This window comes from Camellia sinensis, chromosome 5 (genome assembly GCF_055761805.1).
Source record: "Camellia sinensis isolate YWXY chromosome 5, ASM5576180v1, whole genome shotgun sequence".
NCBI classification, from domain to species: domain Eukaryota; kingdom Viridiplantae; phylum Streptophyta; class Magnoliopsida; order Ericales; family Theaceae; genus Camellia; species Camellia sinensis.
Window position 1 is genome coordinate 59,770,781 of NC_138965.1, and position 22,891 is coordinate 59,793,671.

The 22,891-nt window shown below is 42.7% G+C and overlaps 1 protein-coding gene across 1 annotated transcript; it reads right to left on the minus strand.

Annotated features, from left to right (window-relative positions):
- Window positions 1-21,581: 21,581 nt before the first annotated feature.
- On the minus strand, window positions 21,582-22,580 carry LOC145791434 (uncharacterized). The gene has a single exon (XM_082871789.1). It carries the CDS (start codon window positions 22,578-22,580, stop codon window positions 21,582-21,584), a length of 999 nt encoding a protein of 332 aa, XP_082727915.1.
- Between the last annotated feature and the right edge of the window lie 311 nt (window positions 22,581-22,891).

Below are 22,891 nucleotides of genomic sequence, written 5' to 3' on the forward strand. Positions count from 1 at the left end.
GCTTTGTTGGCCACTTTTTGGCCTTGTCGGCCACTTTTCCCTCTTGTCGACCACTTGAAGTGGTCGGCCGGCTAGTTAAGGTGGCCGATCGACCACCTAAAGTGGTCGACGACCATTTGTTCCCTTTTTTAGATATTTCTTTGCCAGCTATGCCAGCTGTTGTTCACTAAAGGCCATCTCCATACACGTGTATGGAGAGATGAATACAAGCCTTTAGCTTGAATTTCTATATATAGGGGGGTCTCTCTCCCATTTTGAAAGGTTGGATATTTTTTGAGCAAATTTCTCCCCCTCTCTCTAGAATTCTCTCTCTCTCCTCTTGTTTTATGCTTGATAGTTAGAATTCTCTACACATTTGCATACTAGCCCTTAACCAAATTGGACCACCTTGGAGCTGAGGCCTCTTGGGACCTATTTTGGGCTGTTGGAAGGTTGTTTGAGCCTAAGAGAGTGGCTGTTTTGTGCTGTGCTTCAAAGGTATAAGACTTACCTCATTTAAGCTCTTTGTGCATACTTTTTTTGCCATCTCTTTATACTATTTTGGGCCTAGTTTTCAACTACAAAAAGTTCTTATTTTTGGACCTTAACATGTTGGTTTGAAGCCATTTTGTGCTAAGGGGTTGTCTACCCTTCTTGTAGCTTATTTGTGTGAGCCTTTGTATCATCTTTTAGCATGTTAAAGTCAAATTTTTTGGGCCTTTAAACCACTGAAATTCAGAGTTATTTTAGTGGTAAAAAGTATGTTTTGAAGTCCAAAAATGGAGGGGTTAGCCTCCTCTCATTGTGTCTCACTTGCATGCCTAGTTAGCATCACATGGTAGCATGTTTTTGTAGCTTAACTTAGCTTATTTCCAGCATGTGTTTGCCTCTGATTTGGCATGATTTAACTCTGTTTTGGGCTGCTTTGGTCATGTGGGCTTGGTTTTGTATAGTTGTAGTGCAAATAGTTTCACTAGCTTGACATTTTAGACCTCTAAACATGTTTTGCTTGGAATGATTGCATGTTGTAGTGTCTTTTAACATGTAATTTCAGTGTATATAGCTTTGTCACATGCTCATTTATTTCACTCTTTCATTGCTTTTGAGAGTTGTGTCTTGAGTCTTGTTTGCGAGCTAACATGGGAGCATGCTTTTCTAGCACTTTGTACCTTAATCTCAGCATGTTTTAGCCACTGTTTTGGCATATTTTAACTCTGTCTAGAGCTGGTTTGGTCAATTGAGCTTTGTATTGCATGCCTATGGTGTTGTGATCTTCACTAGCTTAATGCTTTAGGCTCCTAAGCATGTATTGCATGAGTTGCTTGCATGATTTAGTGTCATTTTACATGCCATGTCAGCACTGTAACACCTGTAACCTCCCTTTATTCTTCACTCTTTACTTGGTTTTGAAAGTGGCTTTGAGCCTCTTGTCGGCTTGAGTGTGGAATTAAGGCTCTCATGCCTAATGGTTTTAATCCTCTCTTGAGGGTTTCTACTAACCAACAGCATGAGGCCTCTTTCATGCTCAACGCACTTGTGGTTCAAGCCCTCTTTACAGTAGAGGACAGTCACTTTGGACTTAATCGATTAAAGGACTAATCGGTAATGTAAAATGTGTAAACAAAATGAACAAAGTAAAAGAGACAAGATAAGCATGTTGTGTTGCATTGCATGTGTTTGGATCAGACGTTAATCCAAACACAAGGAAAATAAGACGTTTTATACTCAAAGTGATGAAACGTGTCATTTTTCTTGGTCACCATCACCCTTGATCATGCATGATAGGGTGGTGGTTATTTTGGTCTTGTTTGTGCATTCATTGACCTTGTACAAGCTTGGTTCTTTGGCCATCATGCATGAAAATGTTTGGTTGATGGCTTGAGAGCCAAGAGCTACACTCTTTTGAGCTTGAAAGATGATAAGGAAGGTAGCAGTACATACATTTCTTGAAAATGCATTGCTTTGCCTCAATTCGCTCTCTGTTGCAGCAAAAGCAGAAGTCTGGAAATAGGGGTGGCCGACCGGCCAGTTAAGGTGGCCGACAGCCACTTTTTGTAGCCGACCGGCCACTAGTGAATTTTTGCACAAAGGTGTTCTTGTGTTGGAGCAGAGGCAATCTGGAAGTTGGCACAATTTCCAGTGATCCAAACGGGTGTAAACAAAGGTATCCGATGGCAAGGTAATGGCATTTAGGCATCCGATGGCAAGGTAATGGCATTTAGGCATCCGATGGCAAAGCAATGGCATTTTCGGGTGGAGCAACCGAGCATGCATGCGTCCCTCGCCCTCGAGGCAATTTAGTCACTTTTGTTAACTTAGAATAAGTTAGCTATTTCATTCATACAAGTGTTGTAGTTAATTAGCTTAATTCATTTTGTAATATTTTAGCTAGCTTAGAATAGTTAGTTAATTTATTTCAAATGTTGTAATAATTAGCTTAGAATAGTTAATTAGTTTTGGTTTGTAATAGCTTAGCTTACTGTAGCTTAGCTTATTCATTCGGACCCTCCTTCGAGAGGGCGCAATGTTGTAATAAGTGTGTGTGCCTATGTGCATGTCTTCCAACCCCACGTCTTTCTCTCTTTTATTTACCCGCTTTCGATGGTTAGATTAAGGACATATTTCAATTAGCATACCTTATGCTTGCATTTTTGCATCATTCATTTGTCTTGCATGCACCGAGGCTCGGCACATCACTCAAACTGCATTGTCAATTCAATACTTATTTGAATATGTGTTTAAAAGCATGCTATCAAATTGAATCATATGCCATATTAGTAGCCGAGCCTATTAATTGCATTATTGCATGTGTTGCATTAGGCATCTAACATAGTTAGGATCATGCATTGTTTCTAACTAGCTTTTGTTTTGGCTTGGAGTACTCGGTAAGTTTTATGCTTTAGCATACTTGCATGAGTGTGAGTGTTGCCATGATAGCATGCTTGCCATGAGGCTATTTGCTTAAATGATTAACTGCATGAATGCCTGTGGATGGAGGCTTTGTTCTTTGAATTGGAACAATTCAACGAATGTATGTTTTAAGCCCACTTTGCGAAGTGGCAAATCATGTTTTAAGCCCACTTGAAGGTGGCAAATCCGCGTTTTAGCCCACTTGAGGGTGGCAAATTCAAACCATTTTCGAAAGCAAACATGAGTTGAATTCGTTCCAAGTCTTGCGATTTAGTCTATACTTGCTTGTGTGCGTCACATAGTAAAGTTAGCTAATAACCGGAATAAGAACACATGAGGTTTATAAAATAACATATCATGATTAGTAGAGGCCAATCTTTGATCGGGCGAGCGGGGGTGCTCATTTTAGGACCTTCCCCTCTTGTACCTAACTTCCCCTCTGGTACCCAAGTTCCCGAGCCGAGGCAACTTTGGTGATGACAGACACATGGCCTTTAGCACGAGTCAGGGTTTCCTAAATTTCCCAAAAATAAAATATTCAGGTGGTGACTTTATAATCTGGCAAAGCAGTCCAATTTTGGCATTATTTGATTCAAAATCGATTTTCAAAATGATTTGCCGGATTGGACTCTTTGGTGTTTATCAGTCTCACACTGCACTTTGTGAGATTAGATTCAGAACAGTGATAGGAGTCCGAATTGTAGGACCAATTCGAGCTCTCTAAAAGGGGGTGTGAAAAAGTCGAGCTACACTTGCCCGCAGTTGGGAGGTGCATCTGGTGCATCAGGGTCGAGGCAGACTCAGAGCCACCAACAGGCTCACTCAGTACAGACTTCGCGAGCTAATCAGGGAGTCACTTCGGCTCAGTCAGTGCAGTAGGCCTATGCTCCGAGAGATGAGCAGGTTGATCAGAGGCCGCAGGGGTACGTGTATGCTGTTACCGCGCCAGAGTAGTTGCTGAGATCCTCAGTTGTGAGAGGTATTTTTGTCGTGTGTAATTCCTTAGCTAATGTGTTGATAGATACGGGTGGGTTTCATTCATTCATATCTACTACATTTGCGTCTACATTGGGATTAGAGGTGGTACGGTTAGCGTCTTTGCTCAAAGTAGAGTCACCAGTTGGGGGTACAGTTGACTTAGATCGAGGGTGTCATGGTTGCGAGATAGAGGTTGCTGGGCGTTGACTCCCGTTTGCCTTTGTGTTGTTAGACATGTAGAGTTTTGATGTTATTTTAGGCATGGATTGGTTGTCTTCGTATCGAGCCGTGATTGATTATTTTCGTCAGAGGGTCACAGTGTGCACCTCGGGTGGTGATTGTTTTTACTTTCTGGGGGACCGGGTTGATAGGGTCTCATCGCCAGTATTTGACCTTCGTAGTAGGAACGAGCTTAGTGGCCTTCTTGCCACTGTCTTGGATAGTGAGAGTAACGGGACTCGTGTTGAGTTTCCAAGGGTAGTTTGTAAATACCCGGACGTATTTCCTGAGGATCTTACCAGTTTGCCACCCCACCGAGAGATCGAGTTCACCATTGACTTAGTTCCTTGAACGACACCAATTTCCATGGCGCCGTATAGATTTGCTCCCGCAGAGTTGCATGAGTTGAAGATTCAACTCTAAGAACTTTTAGACAAGGGTTTCATTCGCCCTAGTACATCACCTTGGGGAGCGCCGACTCTCTTTGCGAAGAAGAAGGATGGGTCGTTGTGGTTGTGTATCGATTACCGCAAGTTGAATCGGGTTACTGTAAAGAACAAGTACCCCTTACCCTGAATTGATGACTTGTTTGACCAACTTAGAGGGTCTTGTTGCCTTTTGAAGATAGATTTGAGGTCGGGATACCATTAGTTGAGAGTCCGGGAAGAGGACATCTAGAAAACGGCTTTTCATACGCGTTATGACCACTATGAGTTCCTTGTAATGCCATTTGGGTTGACTAATGCACCGGCTTCCTTTATGGATTTGATGAACCGAATTTTTAGAGAATACTTGGATCATTTTGTGGTCGTCTATGTGAACGACATCCTAATTTATTCGATCTCTGAGGAAGGATACGAGGCTCATTTGAGAGTAGTGCTTGATTTGCTTAGGAAGCATCAATTGTATGCCAAATTTGAGAAATGCGAGTTTTGGCTCACCGAGGTGAAGTTTTTGGGCCATGTAGTGTCAAGAGAGGGAGTAACTGTAGATTCTTCAAAGATAGACTCTATATCGGATTGGGAGCAACCTAAAAATGTTTTTGAGATCCGGAGTTTCTTGGGATTGGCGGGGTACTATCGGCGTTTTGTGAGGAACTTTTTTAGACTAGCCGGGCCTTTGACTAGATTAACTGGAAAGGGGGTTAAGTTTGTGTGGAGTGAAGCTTGTGAAAAGTCATTCCAAGAGCTTAAGACTAGGCTGACTACCGCACCGGTGTTGATAATCCCGGAAAGAGGTTTGGGTTATAACATCTATTGTGATGCGTCTCGGGATGGGCTTGGTTGTGTTTTGATACAAGGAGGAAAGGTTATAGCTTACGGCTCACGGCAATTGAAGACTCACGAGAAGAATTACCCTACCTACGACTTGGAATTAGCAGCAGTAGTGTTTGCCTTGAAAATTTGGAGGCATTATTTGTATGGCGAGAAATTTGAGGTTTTCTACGATCATAAGAGCCTAAAGTATTTGTTTTCCCAAAAAGACTTGAATTTACGACAGCGGAGGTGGATGGAATTTTTGGAGGATTATGACTTTGAGTTACACTATCATCCGGGAAAGGCCAATGTAGTGGCCGACGCCTTAAGTTGGAAATCTGTGAGTAGTTTGGCGAGTGTGGCCATTCAGGAATGGGTTATATTGGGTGATATCGGCAAATTTGAATTGCACTTGGGTGAGTCCGAAGAGGGTGCAACTTTGTTTACCTTGAGTGCTCAACCTACTTTGATTAGTAAAGTTATAGGGGCACAACAAGGGGACTGTGAAGTAGAGTTAATTCGTGATAGAATCTCCAACGGGAAAGAAGAGAAGGGTTTGAACATTCGCTCGGATCAAAGTGAACATTACCTAGACCGTTTGTTTGTACCTGAATCTTGTAGAGAGGAAGTGCTTCGGGAGTTCTATCACTCACGCCTTGCGGTACATCTGAGAGGCACCAAAATGTATCGTGATCTTAGCCATCAATTTTGGTGGAGGGGTATGAAGTGGGATGTCGCATCCTTTGTGTCGAAGTGCCTTACTTGTCAACAAGTGAAGGCCGAACACCAAAGACCAACGGGTTTGTTACAGCTCTTACCGATAGCCGAGTGTAAATGGGAGCACGTTACCATGGATTTCGTAGTTGGACTTCCTAGAACACAACGGGGCAAGGATGCCATTTGGGTGGTTGTTGATAGGTTGACTAAGTCTACGCATTTTATTCCGATGTGTACCGGCGACTCAGTTGAGCACTTGGTAGAGTTGTACGTTAGAGAGATAGTTCGACTTCACAGAGTTCCTGTAACCATTGTATCGGATAAAGATCCTCGTTTTACCGTCCGGTTGTGGCAAAGCCTTCAAGAGGCATTGGGGACTAAGTTAACCTTTAGCAGCGCTTACCACTCTTAAACCGATGGGCAGTTGGAGCGTACCATTCAGATTTTGGAGGACATTCTTAGAGCTTGTGTCCTTGATTTCAAGGGGTCTTAGAAGAGACATTTACCGTTGATGGAGTTTGCCTACAACAATAGTTATCAAGCTAGCATCGAGATGGCACCGTTTGAAGCCTTGTATAGCCGACTTTGTATATCACCAGTTTGTTGGGCCGAGGTGGGGGATGCACCGTTGTTGGGTCCAGAAATTGTTAGGGAGACAACCGAGAAAGTTGCTCTCATTCGAAAAAGGTTAGCTACAGCCCAAAGTCGACAGAAGAGTTATGCCGATAAGAGGAGACGACATTTATCTTTCAAAGTGGGTGACCATGTTTTCCTTAAGATCTCACCTAGGCGGGGTTTGATGAGGTTCGGTAAGAGTGGAAAGTTGTCTCCGAGGTTTATTGGGCCTTTCGAGATATTAGAGAGAATCGGGGAAGTAGCATACCAGTTAGCTTTACTGCCACAACTTTCGAGGGTTCACAATGTGTTTCATGTGTCCATGCTTAGGAAGTACGAACCCGACCCTTCTCATGTGCTAGATTGGGTTGATTTGGAGATAGATGAGGATGCCTTTTACGAAGAGCGACTGGTTCAAATATTAGATACCAGAGAGCAAGTGCTATGGGGCAAAACCATACCATTAGTAAAGGTGTTATAGAGGCACCATGGGGTTGAGGAGGCAACTTGGGAATGCTTAGTTGTTTTTAATTGTAATATTCCCTAGTATCGAAAGGAATGTAAAATGGTGTTAAATTTTTTTAAATTGTAAAATTGTTAATCCAATGTTGTTATATGCATTGTTAATCTGAGCATGAGGTTGTGGTGAAATGTTATTTCGTTAGAAATACTTCATTTCGGATGCCTAGTATAAGCAATTGTCGTTTTGACAAATTAATGATAATGAGAATGATAAATGTTAGTTGAATATCGATGTTACAATTTGAAATTTTGATAGTGTAGTCATAATTTCCAGAACCCTTTAGTTTGGTTCGTTTGTTTAAATTTCGGGGACGAAATTTCCTATGGTGGGGAGGTTATGATGACCGGTTTCATTGCGTGTTGTTTCTTTTTGTTCTCTTTGAGTCTGTGGTGTTTGAGAATTTTCTTTCAAATTCTGGTCCTTGTCTAACTCCGGGTTGAGCGTCACTTGTTTCGGAGGGTGCACAGCCGAGTCCGGAGTGTCCGGGAGCAAACCAGAAAAACCCTAGGGCCGCACGTGCGGGATGGGGGCCGCACGTGCGGGGAAGGGTGAGTTAGGAGGGTTACACACTGCATTATATACAGGTGCAGAGTGAGGGGCGGAAGGAGATGGCCGTACGTGCGGAGATGAAGACCGCACATGCGGGAAGCAGGCTCCGCACGTGCAGGACGCTGGCCGTCCGAATCTTTGTTTTTTTTTTCTTCTCTATTTGGCTGTGTATGTATCACTTTTGGCTCATCTCTCTCTCTCTAAAAATCATCTCCTCTCCCTGCTCTCTACATTCCACACACCAAAACACTTAGAGTTCTTGATTTCTTAGGATCTATTGCATTTCTAACCCAAGTTCCTTCATCAAAGTGGAAGAGCTCCTCAAGAGCTACATTGTGTAAGGTGGAGATTGGGCTTTGGCATCTTTGATTTCTAGGGTTTCATCTTTTTTTCTTCATCAAATCTTGAGGTAGAGACTTCTTTGAGTTATATATACTTGTTTTGCAATATTGATGTTGATTTAAAGGTTTTCTTGGAGTTATTATGTTGGTTTTGATTTTGTGGCAAAAAATGTAGAGATTTTCAAAAGTGGGTTTTAAAAATCTCAAATCTCTCTAAGATAGCATCTTGAGGGTTGAAATTATCTTAGGCAAGAAAATGGCGAGTTCTTGAGGGTCCCTTTCAAGTGTTTAGTTTGTGTGTGCGTGTTGTTTGTAAAGAAGAAAACCTAGAAATTTTGGGGGTTTCCTTGAATAAAAGAAGATGAGGGTTTATGGGTGATATTATATATATATATATATGTATAAATTCATAGTTGTGTGCCATGGTAAGTAAAGAGAGTGGAGAGTTTCCTTGTTTTATTACAAATGCATATATATTGATGATGGGTTTCTCTACATATGAGAATTATTGAGATTGGAGATTGTTGTCCAAATTTGCTATGGCTTTGAAATGATGAAAATGATGGAAGTGCATGAATTGTGGACATGTTATATTTATTGATAAATGGTAGCAAATTTTTGGCTACTTGTGGAATGACATTGAAAGGAAAAAAAGAAAATTTTGATCATCATAGAATATTTGTTGAAATTATGTTGAAAGTGGAGAAATATAACGTGGTATAGATAATTGTTGCATTGGCTTCTCTAAAACCTTGCATGTCATGAACATTGGGTTGGGAATTGAAACTTTCATTAAAAATGAAATATTGTGAAACGAAATCATGGAAATGTTTATGGGATAAATACGTTGGTAAGTCCAGATAGGAGGTGTAGATGAAATTGATAAGTTGGTTTGAGTGTCTAGGGTGAAAGACTGAAAACACGCGCGGAGGAGGTACCACTTCCCTTCCGGTTAGCAATCAGTAAAGTGGGGTTTTTGGTAGTGTTGGTTAAGCCTACTTGCGGACACCAACCTAGGGATTACCTGAGTTGTATTTACTGCCCCATTGAATAAAACTGTAAATTTCGGAATTTGTTGAGATTTCAAGCTATTGTTGAGTATGGTGACTTTTGAAAGGAAGCGTAAATAAATTTCTCTTTAATTGGCATTACATTGCATTTAATATTGGAAATTTTGCATAACTGTATATACTTTGTTAAGGATTCTCTACTGGGCTTTATGCTCGCCCCTATGAGATTTTGGTGCAGGAGAAGATGTGGTGATCCCGCCGAGTTGAGGGCGTGGACATATTTTTGTGAAGAGTAGATGACTCTATTTTTGTAGTGAATTATTTGCTAGCCAAGGGCTTTAAATGTATTGGTTCGTGAAACCATTTTTGTGTAACCGGGCTCAAGCCTTGGAATATGTAAGCCCTTAAGGGTATTTTATTTATTTTTGGGATTTGATGCTCTACATGCTATAGATTCATGTATTTTCATATCATTGAATGTATAATTCGCATGTAGAACTTTTGTACACACTTTATTGATCAATGATGAAAAGGTTGGAGATCTATCTTTGTTCCTTAATGAATGTTGGTTAATGTACCTCACTTGTGTTGGTTTATTTCGGGGTGTTACACAGAGAAAATTGATCAAACTAGAGAAAATTGCAGTTCTCTCTTCTCTTCCAGAGAAATTCTAAACCAGAGAAATCCAGAGAAAATTGAACATCACAGAGAAATTAAAACATGTCAGAGAAAATTGTTTTTTGACTCAACTAGAGAAAATTGATCAGACCAGAGAAAATTGCAGTTCTCTCTTCTCTTCCAACTTCATTTCTCATCTTTCAAACCAGAGAAAATTGAAATTTCTCTGAGTACCAAAGAAATCTAGAGAAAAATGTGTAGAGAAAATTTGTGTGGCTTTTTGTGACATTATCCAGAGAAAATTATGTTAGAGAACATTTGTGTGGCTTTGTGTGGCTCTATCTAGAGAAAATTGTGTAGAGAAAATTTGTGTGGCTTTGTGTGGTTCTATCCAAAAAAAAATTGTGTGGCGCTTTTTTCAATTTTCTCTGATTTTTTGTTGTTTAATTTTCTCTGAACTGTAAGACATTCACTCAACAACAAACTAGAGAAAATTGAACAACCACCATTTCGACCAATTTTCTTTGGACTGTAAGAGATTCATACAACAGCAAAGCAGAGAAAATTGAACAACAACAAACCAGAGAAAATTGAACGAACACCATTTTGACCAATTTTCTCTACACTGTAAAATAGTCATACAACAGCAAACTAGAGAAAATTGAACAACCACCATTTTGACCAATTTTCTCTGGATTGTAAGACATTCATACAATAGCAAACCAGAGAAAATTGAACAATAACAAATCAGAGAAAATTGAACAATAACAAATCAGAGAAAATTGAACAACCACCATTTTGACCAATTTTCTCTGGACTGCAAGACATTCATACAACAGCAAATCAGAGAAAATTGAACAACAACAAACCAGAGAAAATTGAACAACTACCATTTATTTGACAACAGAATAAATATATAACCAACAACAGGTAAGAAAATTGTCAATTGATTTCTGAAACTTGGAATTTGCTTCAAAAAGCTAGATAATTTATAATCAGCTCTACAAAATCTCAGAGAATAACTTGCTAATTCATGAATGGCTCTCTCAATTTTGATAGAAACTAAAACAGGACATCAACCAACAGAAAGGTGGAATTGTTTTTCCAAGAAATCAAATCAAACTTGCAATACAAATCAAAGCTAGGTAATTTTTTTTCTTCAAACTTCAATGACAAAAGAGAGTTGGATCGAGGCCTTTACGAAAGAGAGCAAGATATATAATAGATACTACTATTAAATGAAGAAAGTTAAAAATGTTGAATTGAATATGAAGGAACTTCTAGATTAGAGATTTATATAATAGATACAAACATGTGGTAAAGTGGTTTGGAAATACTCTTTGATCCAGGTAGACACTCTTGATTCTCTGGTTGCTACCTGAAAGGAATGAACACTTCGGTCGGGGGTGCCGGAATTAGCACTCCGACGGGCCAGTCATTATTCTCTCAAATCTTTCTTCTTTCACAAGTTATCGTTCTTTTTTTACATATCTTAGTTTGGCTGAAGCTCCTCATTTTTGTACTGTACTCTAGGGGCCCGCTTTCCCATCATTTCCTTTCACCATCACATCTGGGACCTCCGAATGTGCCAGAAGAATTTCGGAATACTCAACTTTCGAATAGATTCTACTTGGCCTTGGTCTTGTTCAGATGGGTCTGGTCATGCCGAGTTATCCTCGCCAGTCTTCTCGGCTTTCAGCATCCTCTTTGAGAAACTTCTGAGCAGTTTGTTTTACTCGGCCCCCACAATTGCCCCCCAAACATCCAAATATATATTTATTCGGCATGTTTGGTTTCTCGACTAGCAAATCAGACAATCTTCAAAAGTCAGAGATACGACAGTTGTACTCCTTTTTGTATTGATTTGTCAGAGCAAACGCGTTAATCATTATAGCTTCCCGCCCCTTCATGTTTTGACATTCATTTAATGCGATTTAAAATATGTACATTCGTATACTCTTGAAACGAAAGGCCATTCTTTGAGCATTCTCCATTCCAACCTTCTTCTAGACCTTTGCAAACCCGCTTCCCACTGTTCATCTTCATCCTCAACCTGTAAGTCCCCCTCTCTCTTCTCGCTCTATTCTTCATTCCAATTCCCTGCGTATTTTTGCTTTGTTTTGTTTTGTTTTATACACTTCTTTTTTCATTCTGTCTCGAATGGCGAGGCATTTGAAAGCCCTCCTCTCAGAAGATTGAGTTGCAGCCTTCTGTCATAATTTTTCGATTCTAGACAACGTCCACCTATCCCTTGTCACAGACAATGTGGTGGATATGGAGAGGGCTGACATGAACACGATCAATTTCCCACTCTTGGCAATCGCTGAGGGTCGAGTTCGATTCCCCCTTCACCCTTTCCTTAGGACTGTCCTATGTTATTGGGGGCTAATTCCCTCCTAACCTAACGTGAACTTTTACCAAATAATCATGGGTGTGGTAGAATTGAACCGCCGATTAGGTCTTAACCTAGGGATCCTATTTATTCGGCACTGCTACATCATAGCGAAATCAATCGGTCGGCAGGGCCATTGCTTCCTAAGAGTCAAAGACATTGATCACCACTTGGTGACTATGCTCGCCAGCTTTGGCAAAAGGGTGGACGACATTATGGTCACCGTCCGAGGTAATTGGGAATTCGGCGAGGGAGAAGATCGCCAAGGCGAAAAGGCGAGCTAGGTGGCCGACTATAAATGTTATGTTTTGCATAAACAATTCATTCGGCTTAACTATCAAATACTAAACTCAATTCTGTCTTGCAGGCAACGATTTAAAACAAGCATTGACATCGGCGGACGAAGCTGTCCGTGAACAAATGAAGGCGGTTCTCAATTACAAAGGCCGTTCAAATCTTCAAGGTCAAGGGCGAGCGGCCCATGTCTTGCTGAAGTACGATCCTACATACTCCACCTTCTTGGTCACAGATAATATACCTGTGCCGACACATGAACGGCAACTTACTGCACTTATCTTGCCTAGCTACAAAAGCCTAAGGGATATTGGTGTCGAGGGTTCCAACGCCGACGAAGAGATTGGCGAAGAGGTTGATGAAGACGCACAATCAGAGGGCCGTGCAGAGGACCAAGAGTTGAATAGAGAAATTAAATTGGCATTTAAGCATATCGACCTAGACCATTGCACCGATCTCCCTTCCATTTCTGGCTGAGTAGACTTATCTGCTTTAGAGGACGATATCTTCATTGGTTTAGAAAATCTTCATGGGGTCGAATATGAAGTTGAAGAAATAAGCGGAGAATCACTTGCTCAATTTTCCAGGAGACGAAATGCAGAGAAGATGGTGACCAAGAGGCAAGTCGGCAGGGGGAGCCAAATAATGCCGACTCGTAAGGTGCGGCAAGAAAAAATGGCACGCGAGTTAATCGTGGCCAAGTTGGTTCCTAAACAGTATCAGGTAGAAGTCCTGGGAGCCAATTCGGCAGGGTAAAAGCGACCTGTCGAGACCTTGATCGGTCTAGTAGAGGCACCGATTGAGAAACGGCCAAGGGTGGATGCGCCGCCCATTGAAGATGATTTAGCCGAGGCATTCGTCATCCAACCATGGATGAAGAATGCGTCGGTGCTTACCAGTGGGTCAGCCATCAAAGACCCCGCCGTGGCCTTTAGCATGGCTTCAGCGCTCTCTCTGCCGGTTAACAGAGCAACTTTTCGTGCTGAACTAGATGTCATTTCGATTGCCTTGGCGGCATAGTCAGCCATTTTGGTAAGTTATTAAAACACCTAAAATTTCCCAATAGTTTAAATAATTGTTCCTAGTCAAACTTATGTTGACTTCATTGCTTTTCCAGACGGCGGGAAGGATCATAGAGATCGGCCGTCATCATTATGACGTCGTAGAATAAGTCAGCGTCCTTAAATGCCAGCCGGAAGAAGAGAAGGGCAAGGCCATTACTGTGATTGTCGATTTGTCTACGGTGACGGCAAAAGCTGAGGAAGAGCAGACATAGGTAGTTGCTACTTGAGAGAAAGCTCAACATGCTGATCTGCTCTGTAGGGCTGCCGAAGAGAGAGCTAACTTTATAGACGGCTCTCTAAAGTCAGCTCAAGAAGAAATCTCGCAACTGAAGGCCGATTTTAAAGCGGAGAAGAAGACGAGGGAGCTTGTTGAGGCAGACGCGACCAAAGCCTTTGATGCCTGCCATTTGAAGACCAAGGAGTTGTATGCTGATGAAGCCTTGAAGTTCGAGAATCGAGGCTTCAAGCACGGATGGCTCAAAGCTTTGGCGGCCACCAAGGTGACTCTTGATCAGCCGATTCCTTATGAACAATTGGAAGTCGAACCGCTGGAATCAGATCCAGAGGATTTGGACTTCTGATCGGCATATTTTGTAATGGATATTCTACTATTTCTTTGTTTTGTAAGCTTTTATTAGTTTTTGTTAGCATTTTATTTTTGGACGTAGGCCATTTTCATGTATAAAGTGGATGTACTCTCGCAGTTTATAATGAAAATGTCCATTTTGTTAATGAATGTTAATGATTAGGTATTAAAAAACTAAAATATGTCATATCAATTAAGAACATGACTTGTAAATCTTACTTTGCTCCAGTTGAAAAGCCAAATAGATTAATAAATCTGCCCTTGCCCCAGCTAATCATGTAGCGTAATTGCCGAATACAGTCTGAAAGAAGCTTATGGGGTTAGGTGGGGCATTTGTCTGAATTCAGTAAAACTAATGAAAAGCCAAATAGAGTAATAAATCTGACCTTGCCCCAGCTGATCACATAGTGTAAACGCCGAATACATAGGTAGACGGAGACAACGGGCACTTTGTAATCGTACCCGCAATTAATATACGGGGTAGTCAGGCGCGTGTGGGGCCTATGGACTCTTTAAATAGACGCTGATAAGAGTGTGACTGAAAAAAGGAACACTGGTGCGACCTCAGCGATTACGCATGTCAAGCAGGGTGTTCTTTAGCAGTAGAGGCGAGGGAAGAACATAAGCTAATCTGAAAGTAGAAATGAACTTTGGAACTGGTGGAGAATCTTCCCGTACGAAAAAATGGCGTCAGAGGAAAGAGAGAGACCTCGGTCCCTCCGTCGTCGAAGCAGGTCCCCAAGAGGGGGCGAGGTAGAAAAATCACCCAGGAGGGGGGTGTAGCAGCGAGGGAACTCTAGGACTGGGAGTGCCCATGTCTTAATACGAAATGAACCAACTAGGCCACCACGCCCGCTAAGCTTTTCAGTGTTTGTTGGGAACAAACCAATGACCGAAGCAGATTCAATTGTTCGTGATCCAAACGTAGCAATAGATATTCGACAAATATTTCCACCCGAAGTACAACAGTCAATAGGCGGTCGGACTGATTATGAAATATTTGGAGAGGGCGTTCATGGAGCGGTCAAAGGACTATATAGCTCCTATGAGATTGGCATGCACCTTTGCGCCACGCGAAGAGAGATCGAACAGAAAGATGGCCGCATTCGGGACTTGGAGTGCCGCGTAGAAAAGGCACAGAGCGAGTTGAGAAAGGCCAAGGCAGTCGAGACGCAATCGGCGTGTTAGATGAACCCGGTTATGACGGACAGACTAAACTAGTGCCTGCTTGATCATGCCATAGCCGATCGAGATATGGCAAGCATGTTCGCAAAAAAAGTGATAAGAGCATGGGCCTATGAACAAGGCTTTTTTGATGGCCGTAAGATTGGCATTAAGAAGACCAGGGAGAAGCTAGCGGATGACCTTTTCCGATGCGAGAACCGTGGCTTTAAGCACGGATGGATCAAGGCTTTGTAAGCCATGGGTGTGTAGACCGCCCAGAACTCTGCTCCGCACGTGAGGGCACGAATTGTTGTTCTTAGCTACTACAGTTCGGACTCATGTCACGGTTCTGAATCTAATCTCACAAAGTGCAATGTAAGACTGATAAAACACCAAAGAGTCCAAATCCAGCAAATCGTTTCAGAAAATCGATTGTAATCAAAAAGCGCCAAACATGGACTGCTTTGCCAGATTACAGAGTCGCCACCTAAATATTTTGTTTTGGGAAATTTAGGAAACCCTGACTCATGCCTAAGGCCACATGTCCGTCATCACCAATGTTGCCTCGGCTCAGGAACTTGGGTACGAGAGGGGAAGGTCATGCAATGAGCACCCCCGCTCGCCCGATCAAAGATTGGCCTCTACTAACATGATATGTTATTTTTGAAAACACATGTGTTCTTATTCCGGTTTATTAGCTAGCTTCACTATGTGATGCGCGCAGCACACAAGTATAGACTCAATCACTCAAGTTGGAACAAAACATCTCATGTTTGTTTTTGAAAATGGTTTGGAGGTGCTACTCGCAAGTAGGCTAAGTCGCGGTTTTGCCACCCTCAAGTGGGCTTAGAAAAACATGATTTTGCCACCCCGCAAAGTGGGCTTAAAACTCACACTTCGATGAATTGTTCCAATTCAAGCAATCCAACCTCCATCCACAGGCATTCATGCAGTTAAACACATAAGCAGTTATCCTCATGGCAAGCATGCTATCATGGCAACACTTACACGCATGCAAGGATGATAAAGCATAAACACTCACAGTGTACTCCGAGCCAAAAAAGAAGCTAGTTAGTAATCAATGCATGATCCTAGCTATGTCAACAATGCCTAATGCAACACATGCAAAATACAACTAAAATAGGCTCGGCTATCTAGAGTGGCATATGAATGCAATACTTGATAACATGCTTTGAAACACGTATTCAAGTAAGTACTGAAAGACAATGTAGTTTGTATGATGCACCAAGCCCGGTGCATGCAAGACAAATGAATGATGCACGCATGCAAACATAAGTATGCGAATCGAAATATGCCCTAAAACTAACCATCAAAAGCTGGTAAATAAAAGGGAGAAAGAAATGGGGTTGGAAGACATGCATCACACACACGCACACTTATTTAGAACATCGCCCTCTCGGAGGAGGGTCTGAATGAATTTAGCTAACTAGCAACGCTAATTAAACTAATTATTACAAATCAACTAATTAACTAACTTAGCTAATTAATTATTACAAAACTTTAACTAATTAATCGAATTAATTAAATTAAAAAACCAACTAAGTAAGAAACTAAAAAATAGGCTGCCACAACTCTGCCTCGGAATAATGAATGATGCATGCTCGGTCGGCTTCACTCGGAAATCCACTGTCGTGCCTCGTGATGTCTCTGTTTGCACTCTTTTGGACTTTTGAAAATTGTGCAAATTTCCAAGAAGCTTCTGATCCACCTTAGGACCATGCTGAGGGGTGGTCGGCCAAGAGGAGTGGCCATCGGCCAGAGTTTATGGCTATCGACCAATTTTGATAGCCGATCGGCAGACTAAGTGGTCGATCGGCAGCTCTGATGACCGGTCGGCCACTGCTTCCTGCAAATTCCTCCTTTTGCTGCAACAAAGCACTAACAGAGGCATGGCAGTGTATTTGCAAGAAAATGTGTGTGCAACTACACTCCTTATCATGTCTTAAGCTCAAAGGAGTGTAGTGCTCGGCTTTCGAGCCACCAATCACGCATCTCAATGCATGATGGCCAAAGAGGCCGAGTTGCACAATTCAATGTCAATGAATGCACACAAATAACACGTAGGACTCAATGAACCTCCACCTTATCATACATGATCAAAGGTGTCGGTGACCCAAGGAATGAGGCACGTTTCATCACTTTGAGTATGAAACGTCCCTCGTTCCTCATGTTTGGATCAACGTCCAACCCAAACACAATGCAACACACACAACATACTAACACAATGCAACACAATATGCAAACAACATGAGCATGCAACAACATGCAAACAACATAAGCATGTAACAACATGCGAACAACATGAGCATGCAACAACATGCGAACAACATGAGCATGCAAACAACATGAGTATGGCAAGGGCTATGTAATGCAATACTCAATGGACCAAACCAACCACAAACAAGCCTCATGCATGCCAAGACAATGGCCAAAACATGCTGAAAATGAAGTCCAAAAACATATACAAGCATGCATGCCAATTGGCTCATGAATTAAGGCATTAAGGTGCAACTTTCAAGAGCATTTAAAGAGTGAAAAACATGGAAGTGTGACAACACTATATGCTCTGAAATCATGTAAGGAATGATGCCAAATCATGCACATACCACAAGCATAGCATGCTAGGAGGCTCAAAGCTTAAGGCTAGCAAAGGGACTTATGCCATGGTCATATCAAGCAAGCCCCAAAGGGCCAAGATGGGCCAAGATGGCTCTTTGATCGTGATACACGAAGGGCACTTCGAATCTGAAGTTTTTGTGTTGGCCAATTGTGATACACGAAGGGCGCTCCGAATCCGGAGTCTTTGTGTTAGCCAATCGTGATATCCACGAAAGGCGCTTTGAATTTGGAGGCTTATTCAGCCCAAAAGTGAACATGCACGAAGGGCGCTTTGAATCTGGAGTCTTATTTATGGCCAATCGTGACATCCACAAAGGGCGCTCCGAATTCAGAGGCGTATTTGGCCCAAACGTGAACATGCACGAAGGGCGCTCTGAATCCGGAGTCTTATTTATGGCCAATCATGATATCCACAAAGGGTGCTCCGAATTCAGAGGCTTATTTGGCCCAAACATGAACATGCACGAAAGGCGCTCCAAATTCAAAGTCTTATTTATGACCAGTCGTGACATCCACGAAGGGCGTTTCAAATTCGGAGGCTTATTCGGCCCAAACGTGAACATACATGAAGGGCACTCCGAATTCAGAGACTTTTTCATGGCCAGTCGTGACATCCACAAAGGGCGCTTCGAATTCGAAGGCTTATTCAGCCCAAACGTGAACATGCACGAAGGGCGCTTCGAATTTGGAAGCTTTTTCATCATTCAACCATTTTTAACGAGACAACGATAAAAAAGGCATACTGCATTGCGGAATACGTAGATGCGTACATGTTAGTATAGCAGCAAAAATAAAAAACGAACTAGAAAGTCGTACAAGTTGGCTTAATGATAAAATTTATGCAAGTGGGTCAAATTCCAGGGGCGTGGTAAACTTCTGGCAGCCATGTCTGAAAGCCAATATGCCTCCGTTCTGGCAATTGAATCAATCTGGTAAGGACCATCCCAATTGGGGCCTAATTTACCGTCTACCAGATTCTTAGTAGTAGGAAGTACTTTCTTGAGGACCAGTTCTCCAAGTGTATAACGACGCAACTGTATGCGCTGGTTATATGACTTGGCGAGCTGCTGCTGATACCGTGCCATGCTCGCAAGAGCACGATCTCAGCGTTCTTCAATCAAAGTTAGATCTAAGGCCAACATCATGTCATTACACCCCATGTCAAAAACCTTGGATTTCAGTGTCGCCAGGCCGATTTTAAGAGGGATAATAGCCTGTGTCCCAAAGCACAAAGCGAACGACGTTTCTCCAGTAGACCACCTATGGGTGGTGCGATGAACCCACAACACACTAGGAAACTCTTCAACTCTCCTGCCTTTGGCCTTCTCCAATCTTTTCTTGATGCCATCCAGGATCACTTTATTGGAGGCCTCAGCCTGACCGTTGCTTTGCGGGTATGCCGGAGAGGAAAAGTAGGGCCGGATACCGTATGTATTGCATAACTCCTGATAGACGCCACAATCGAATTGGGTGCCGTTGTCGGATACAAGTGCTCTTGGTATGCCGAATCGAGTTATAATGTTTTTCCATACAAAGCGTTTAATATCGACATCTTGAATATGTGTTAATGCCTCTACTTCAACCCATTTTGTAAAATAGTCTGTTGCGACGATCAAGAATTGTTTGTTTCTCGGAGCCCGTTGTAATGGTCCGATGATGTCAAGTCCCCATTGAGCGAACGGCCGAGGACTAGTAATGGAATTTAATTCTTTGGCAGACAGATGAGTTAATGGGGAAAACTTTTGGCATTGTTTGTATTTCTTTACGTAGTTCTCGGCATCTGCGCATGGTCGACCAATAATACTGCTGCGTTACGTCTCGGTGGGCCAATGAGCGTCCTCCAGAGTGGGCACCGCAGCTACTTTCATGTATTTCGGCCAAGAATTCCTCAACTTTGTCTGGATGAACATATTCCAAATACGGCCCAAAGAGGGATTTTTTATAAAGCTTTCCCTGCGGATTTAGATAATATCGCAGGGCTTTATTTCGCAATTTGTGGGCATCTTTCTTATTTGTTTGGATCTATTCTGAGGAAAGAAAGGTAGCAATAGGGTCCATCCAACTCGGTCTTGGCTCAATGATGTTGATCCGAACTAGTTCAGAAAAGGTGATGCTCGGCTCTGGGATGAACCTTACTTCAATTGTTCGTTTAACTTCTGAGTTAATGGCGGAGGCTAGGCAAGCAAGGGCATCCGCATGCGCAGGTTATCTGATTCAACTTGTGGAGGTCGAATTTTGTGAGCAAGGAATTCACCGTTTTCATATAGGCTGCCATGCAGTCATTTTTAGCCGTATATTTCCCTTTCAACTGGTTGATGACTAACTTCGAGTCACAGAAAACATGTAACCGCCGTGCACCAAGATGAAGTGCGTTACGAAGGCCGGTTAGCAATGCTTCGTATTCGGCCTCATTATTTGATGCATCGAAGCCCAGTTTGACTGCCTACTCGATTATTGCCCTTTCGGGGGTCATCATTACTACGCCTGTCCTACTGGCACGTTGGTTGGATGATCTGTCACAATACATTTGCCAAATGTCTCCAACATATATTCGACAGTTAGGTTTAGGTTGAAGGTGGACTTGATTAGACTTGAAGTCGGCATGGCATTCCGTGAACTCGGCTACAAAGTCAGCGAGCATCTGCCCCTTGATGGCTGTTTTGGACAAAAACTGGATATCATACTGGCCGAGTTCCAAAGCCCATTTAACGACTTGCCCCGATGCTTCCGCGCTACAGAGTACTGATCGGAGAGGATAGTCCGTTAATACCCTTATGGTATGAGCTTGAAAATAGTGCATCAATTTTCTTGCAACCACCACGAGAGCAAGGATGAGCTTTTCCAGTGGTAGGTATCGTGTTTCGGCGTCGACCATTGCCTTGCTTACATAGTAAATTGGTCGCTGCTTCCCGAGTTCTTCCTTTAGTATTACGGCGCTGACCGCTCGGTCGGATATCGACAGATACAAGATGCGCGGATCACCTGGCGACGGGGTTGCCAAGAGTGGCACTGAATGGAAATAAGTTTTCAAGCCGTCCAGTGTAGCCTCGCGATCAGGGGTCCATTCAAATGCTTTGCCTTGCCGAAGTGTTTGAAAAAATTGTCAGTAGCGACCTAAGGAATGGCTGATAAACCTATTGAGGGCGGCGGCCATTCCCATCAACTTATGAATTTTTTTGACCGACTGAGGGGAGCCAAGTTCTAGAATTGCTGTGATCTGCCTCAGGTTGGCCTCTATTCCGCGATGGTTGACAATATAGCTGGGAAACTTGCCGGATCCGATGTCGAATGCACATTTCAAGGCATTTAGTTTCATCTTGTACTTTCGGAGAATGTCGAAGGTCTCTGCTAAATCGGTTAGATGGGCATGCTTTGTCTTGGATTTCACCACCATGTCATCGATGTATACTTCCATGGTGCAACTGAGTTGTTCCTTAAACATAGTGGTAACTAACCTCTGGTACGTTTCCCCCGCATTCTTTACCCCGAAGGGCATGACTTTGTAGCAATAGGTTCCCCTTGGGGTGAGGAATGCGGTCTTTTCTTGATCCCGGGATGCATGGCAATTTGGTGATAACCCCTATAGGCATCCAAGAAGCTCATGCACTGATGATGTGCCGTTGCATCCGCAAGTTGGTCGATTCAGGGAAAAGGAAAACAATCCTTAGGACAGGCCCTGTTCAAATCCGTGAAATCCACACAAACGCGCCAAGATCCAATTTTCTTCTATACACCCACGGTATTGGACAACCACGTGGGATAAGTTACTTCACAAATTGCCCCGGCATCAAGCAACCCGTCAAATTCATCAACAACGGCTAATGCATGCTCCGCGGCTGACTGCTGACTTTTCTGAATGATTGGTTTGACTTTTGGATCGATGTTTAAACGGTGCTGGGCCACGGCTAGATCCACCCCCGGCATTTCGTATGGTGTCCACGCAAAGATGTCGAGGTTGCCTAGTAAGAAGGAAACCAGCTCGTGTCTGTCAACTTTGTTCTGGGAAGTACCAATCATGAAGAATTTGTCAGGGTTCCCACTGATTTCGATCCGATCAAGGTCTTCAGTTGCCTTCTCACTGGGAATTTTCCTAATGTTCGCAAGGCTCTCTCGATTTGGTACTTCAATCGAGTTCATTTCCAGTTCCTTTGGCCTCTTTGCAGCAACAATAAGATAACATGCCAGTGTCGATTTCTGAGAGCCCCGAATTTGCTCAATGCCATATTCAGTTGGAAAGCGGAGTAGTTGATGGTAGGTGCTTGGCACAGCCTGTATAGTGTGCAACCAGGTCCTTCCCATGATAAGATTGTATGGTGACGGGAGTCTGACAACTAGAAATTCCACGTCGACTGATTTGGTACTCGCCCGTACTGGTAGCGTGATCTTGCCCAAGGAATACTTGGAGTTGGCGTTGAAGCCGAACAGTGGGTAATCGGCTAGTAACAGATCCGAATCAATGAAACTGAGTTTAATGAATGTCTTGCAATATATTATTTCTGAGGTGCTTCCCTGATCGATGATGACACGCTTGACTGTGAATTTGTTCACGCGTAGCTCGATGACGAAGGGATCAGTGTGGATGAGAGTTACTCTATCTAGGTCGGTGTCATTGAAGCTAATGTTGCCAGTTTCATAGGGCAGTTTGGCTGGTGTGATTGGCTTGGACAGGCTAGGTTGCAACTGAATTATATATACTTCGACTGACGATGATAGGCTGTATATCATGTGAATTACACCAAGTGGAGGTGAATACAGCCGTAGAGCTACCGTGTTCGGTGGATTGTTCTTTCGGACATGTTATGCTAGCCGGCCGTCTTGTGGTAACTCCTTCAGGTGGTCCTTTAGTGCTTAACAACTGTCAGTGTCATGGCCATGGTCCTTGTGATATTCGCATCGCCTATCCCTTCTTTTAGTATTAGGGGGTCCCATCATCTTGGATGGCCACTTAAAGAACGGAAGATGCTGGACTTTGGGTAAGATCTTACTGATCGGCTCCGCCAATCCCGTATACTTCTTGTCCAAAAGTCTTATGTGCC

Excerpts from the sequence above, each read along its gene's own strand:
- LOC145791434 (XM_082871789.1), bottom strand. The coding sequence starts at position 22,580 with ATGATATACAGCCTATCATCGTCAGTCGAAGTATATATAATTCAGTTG.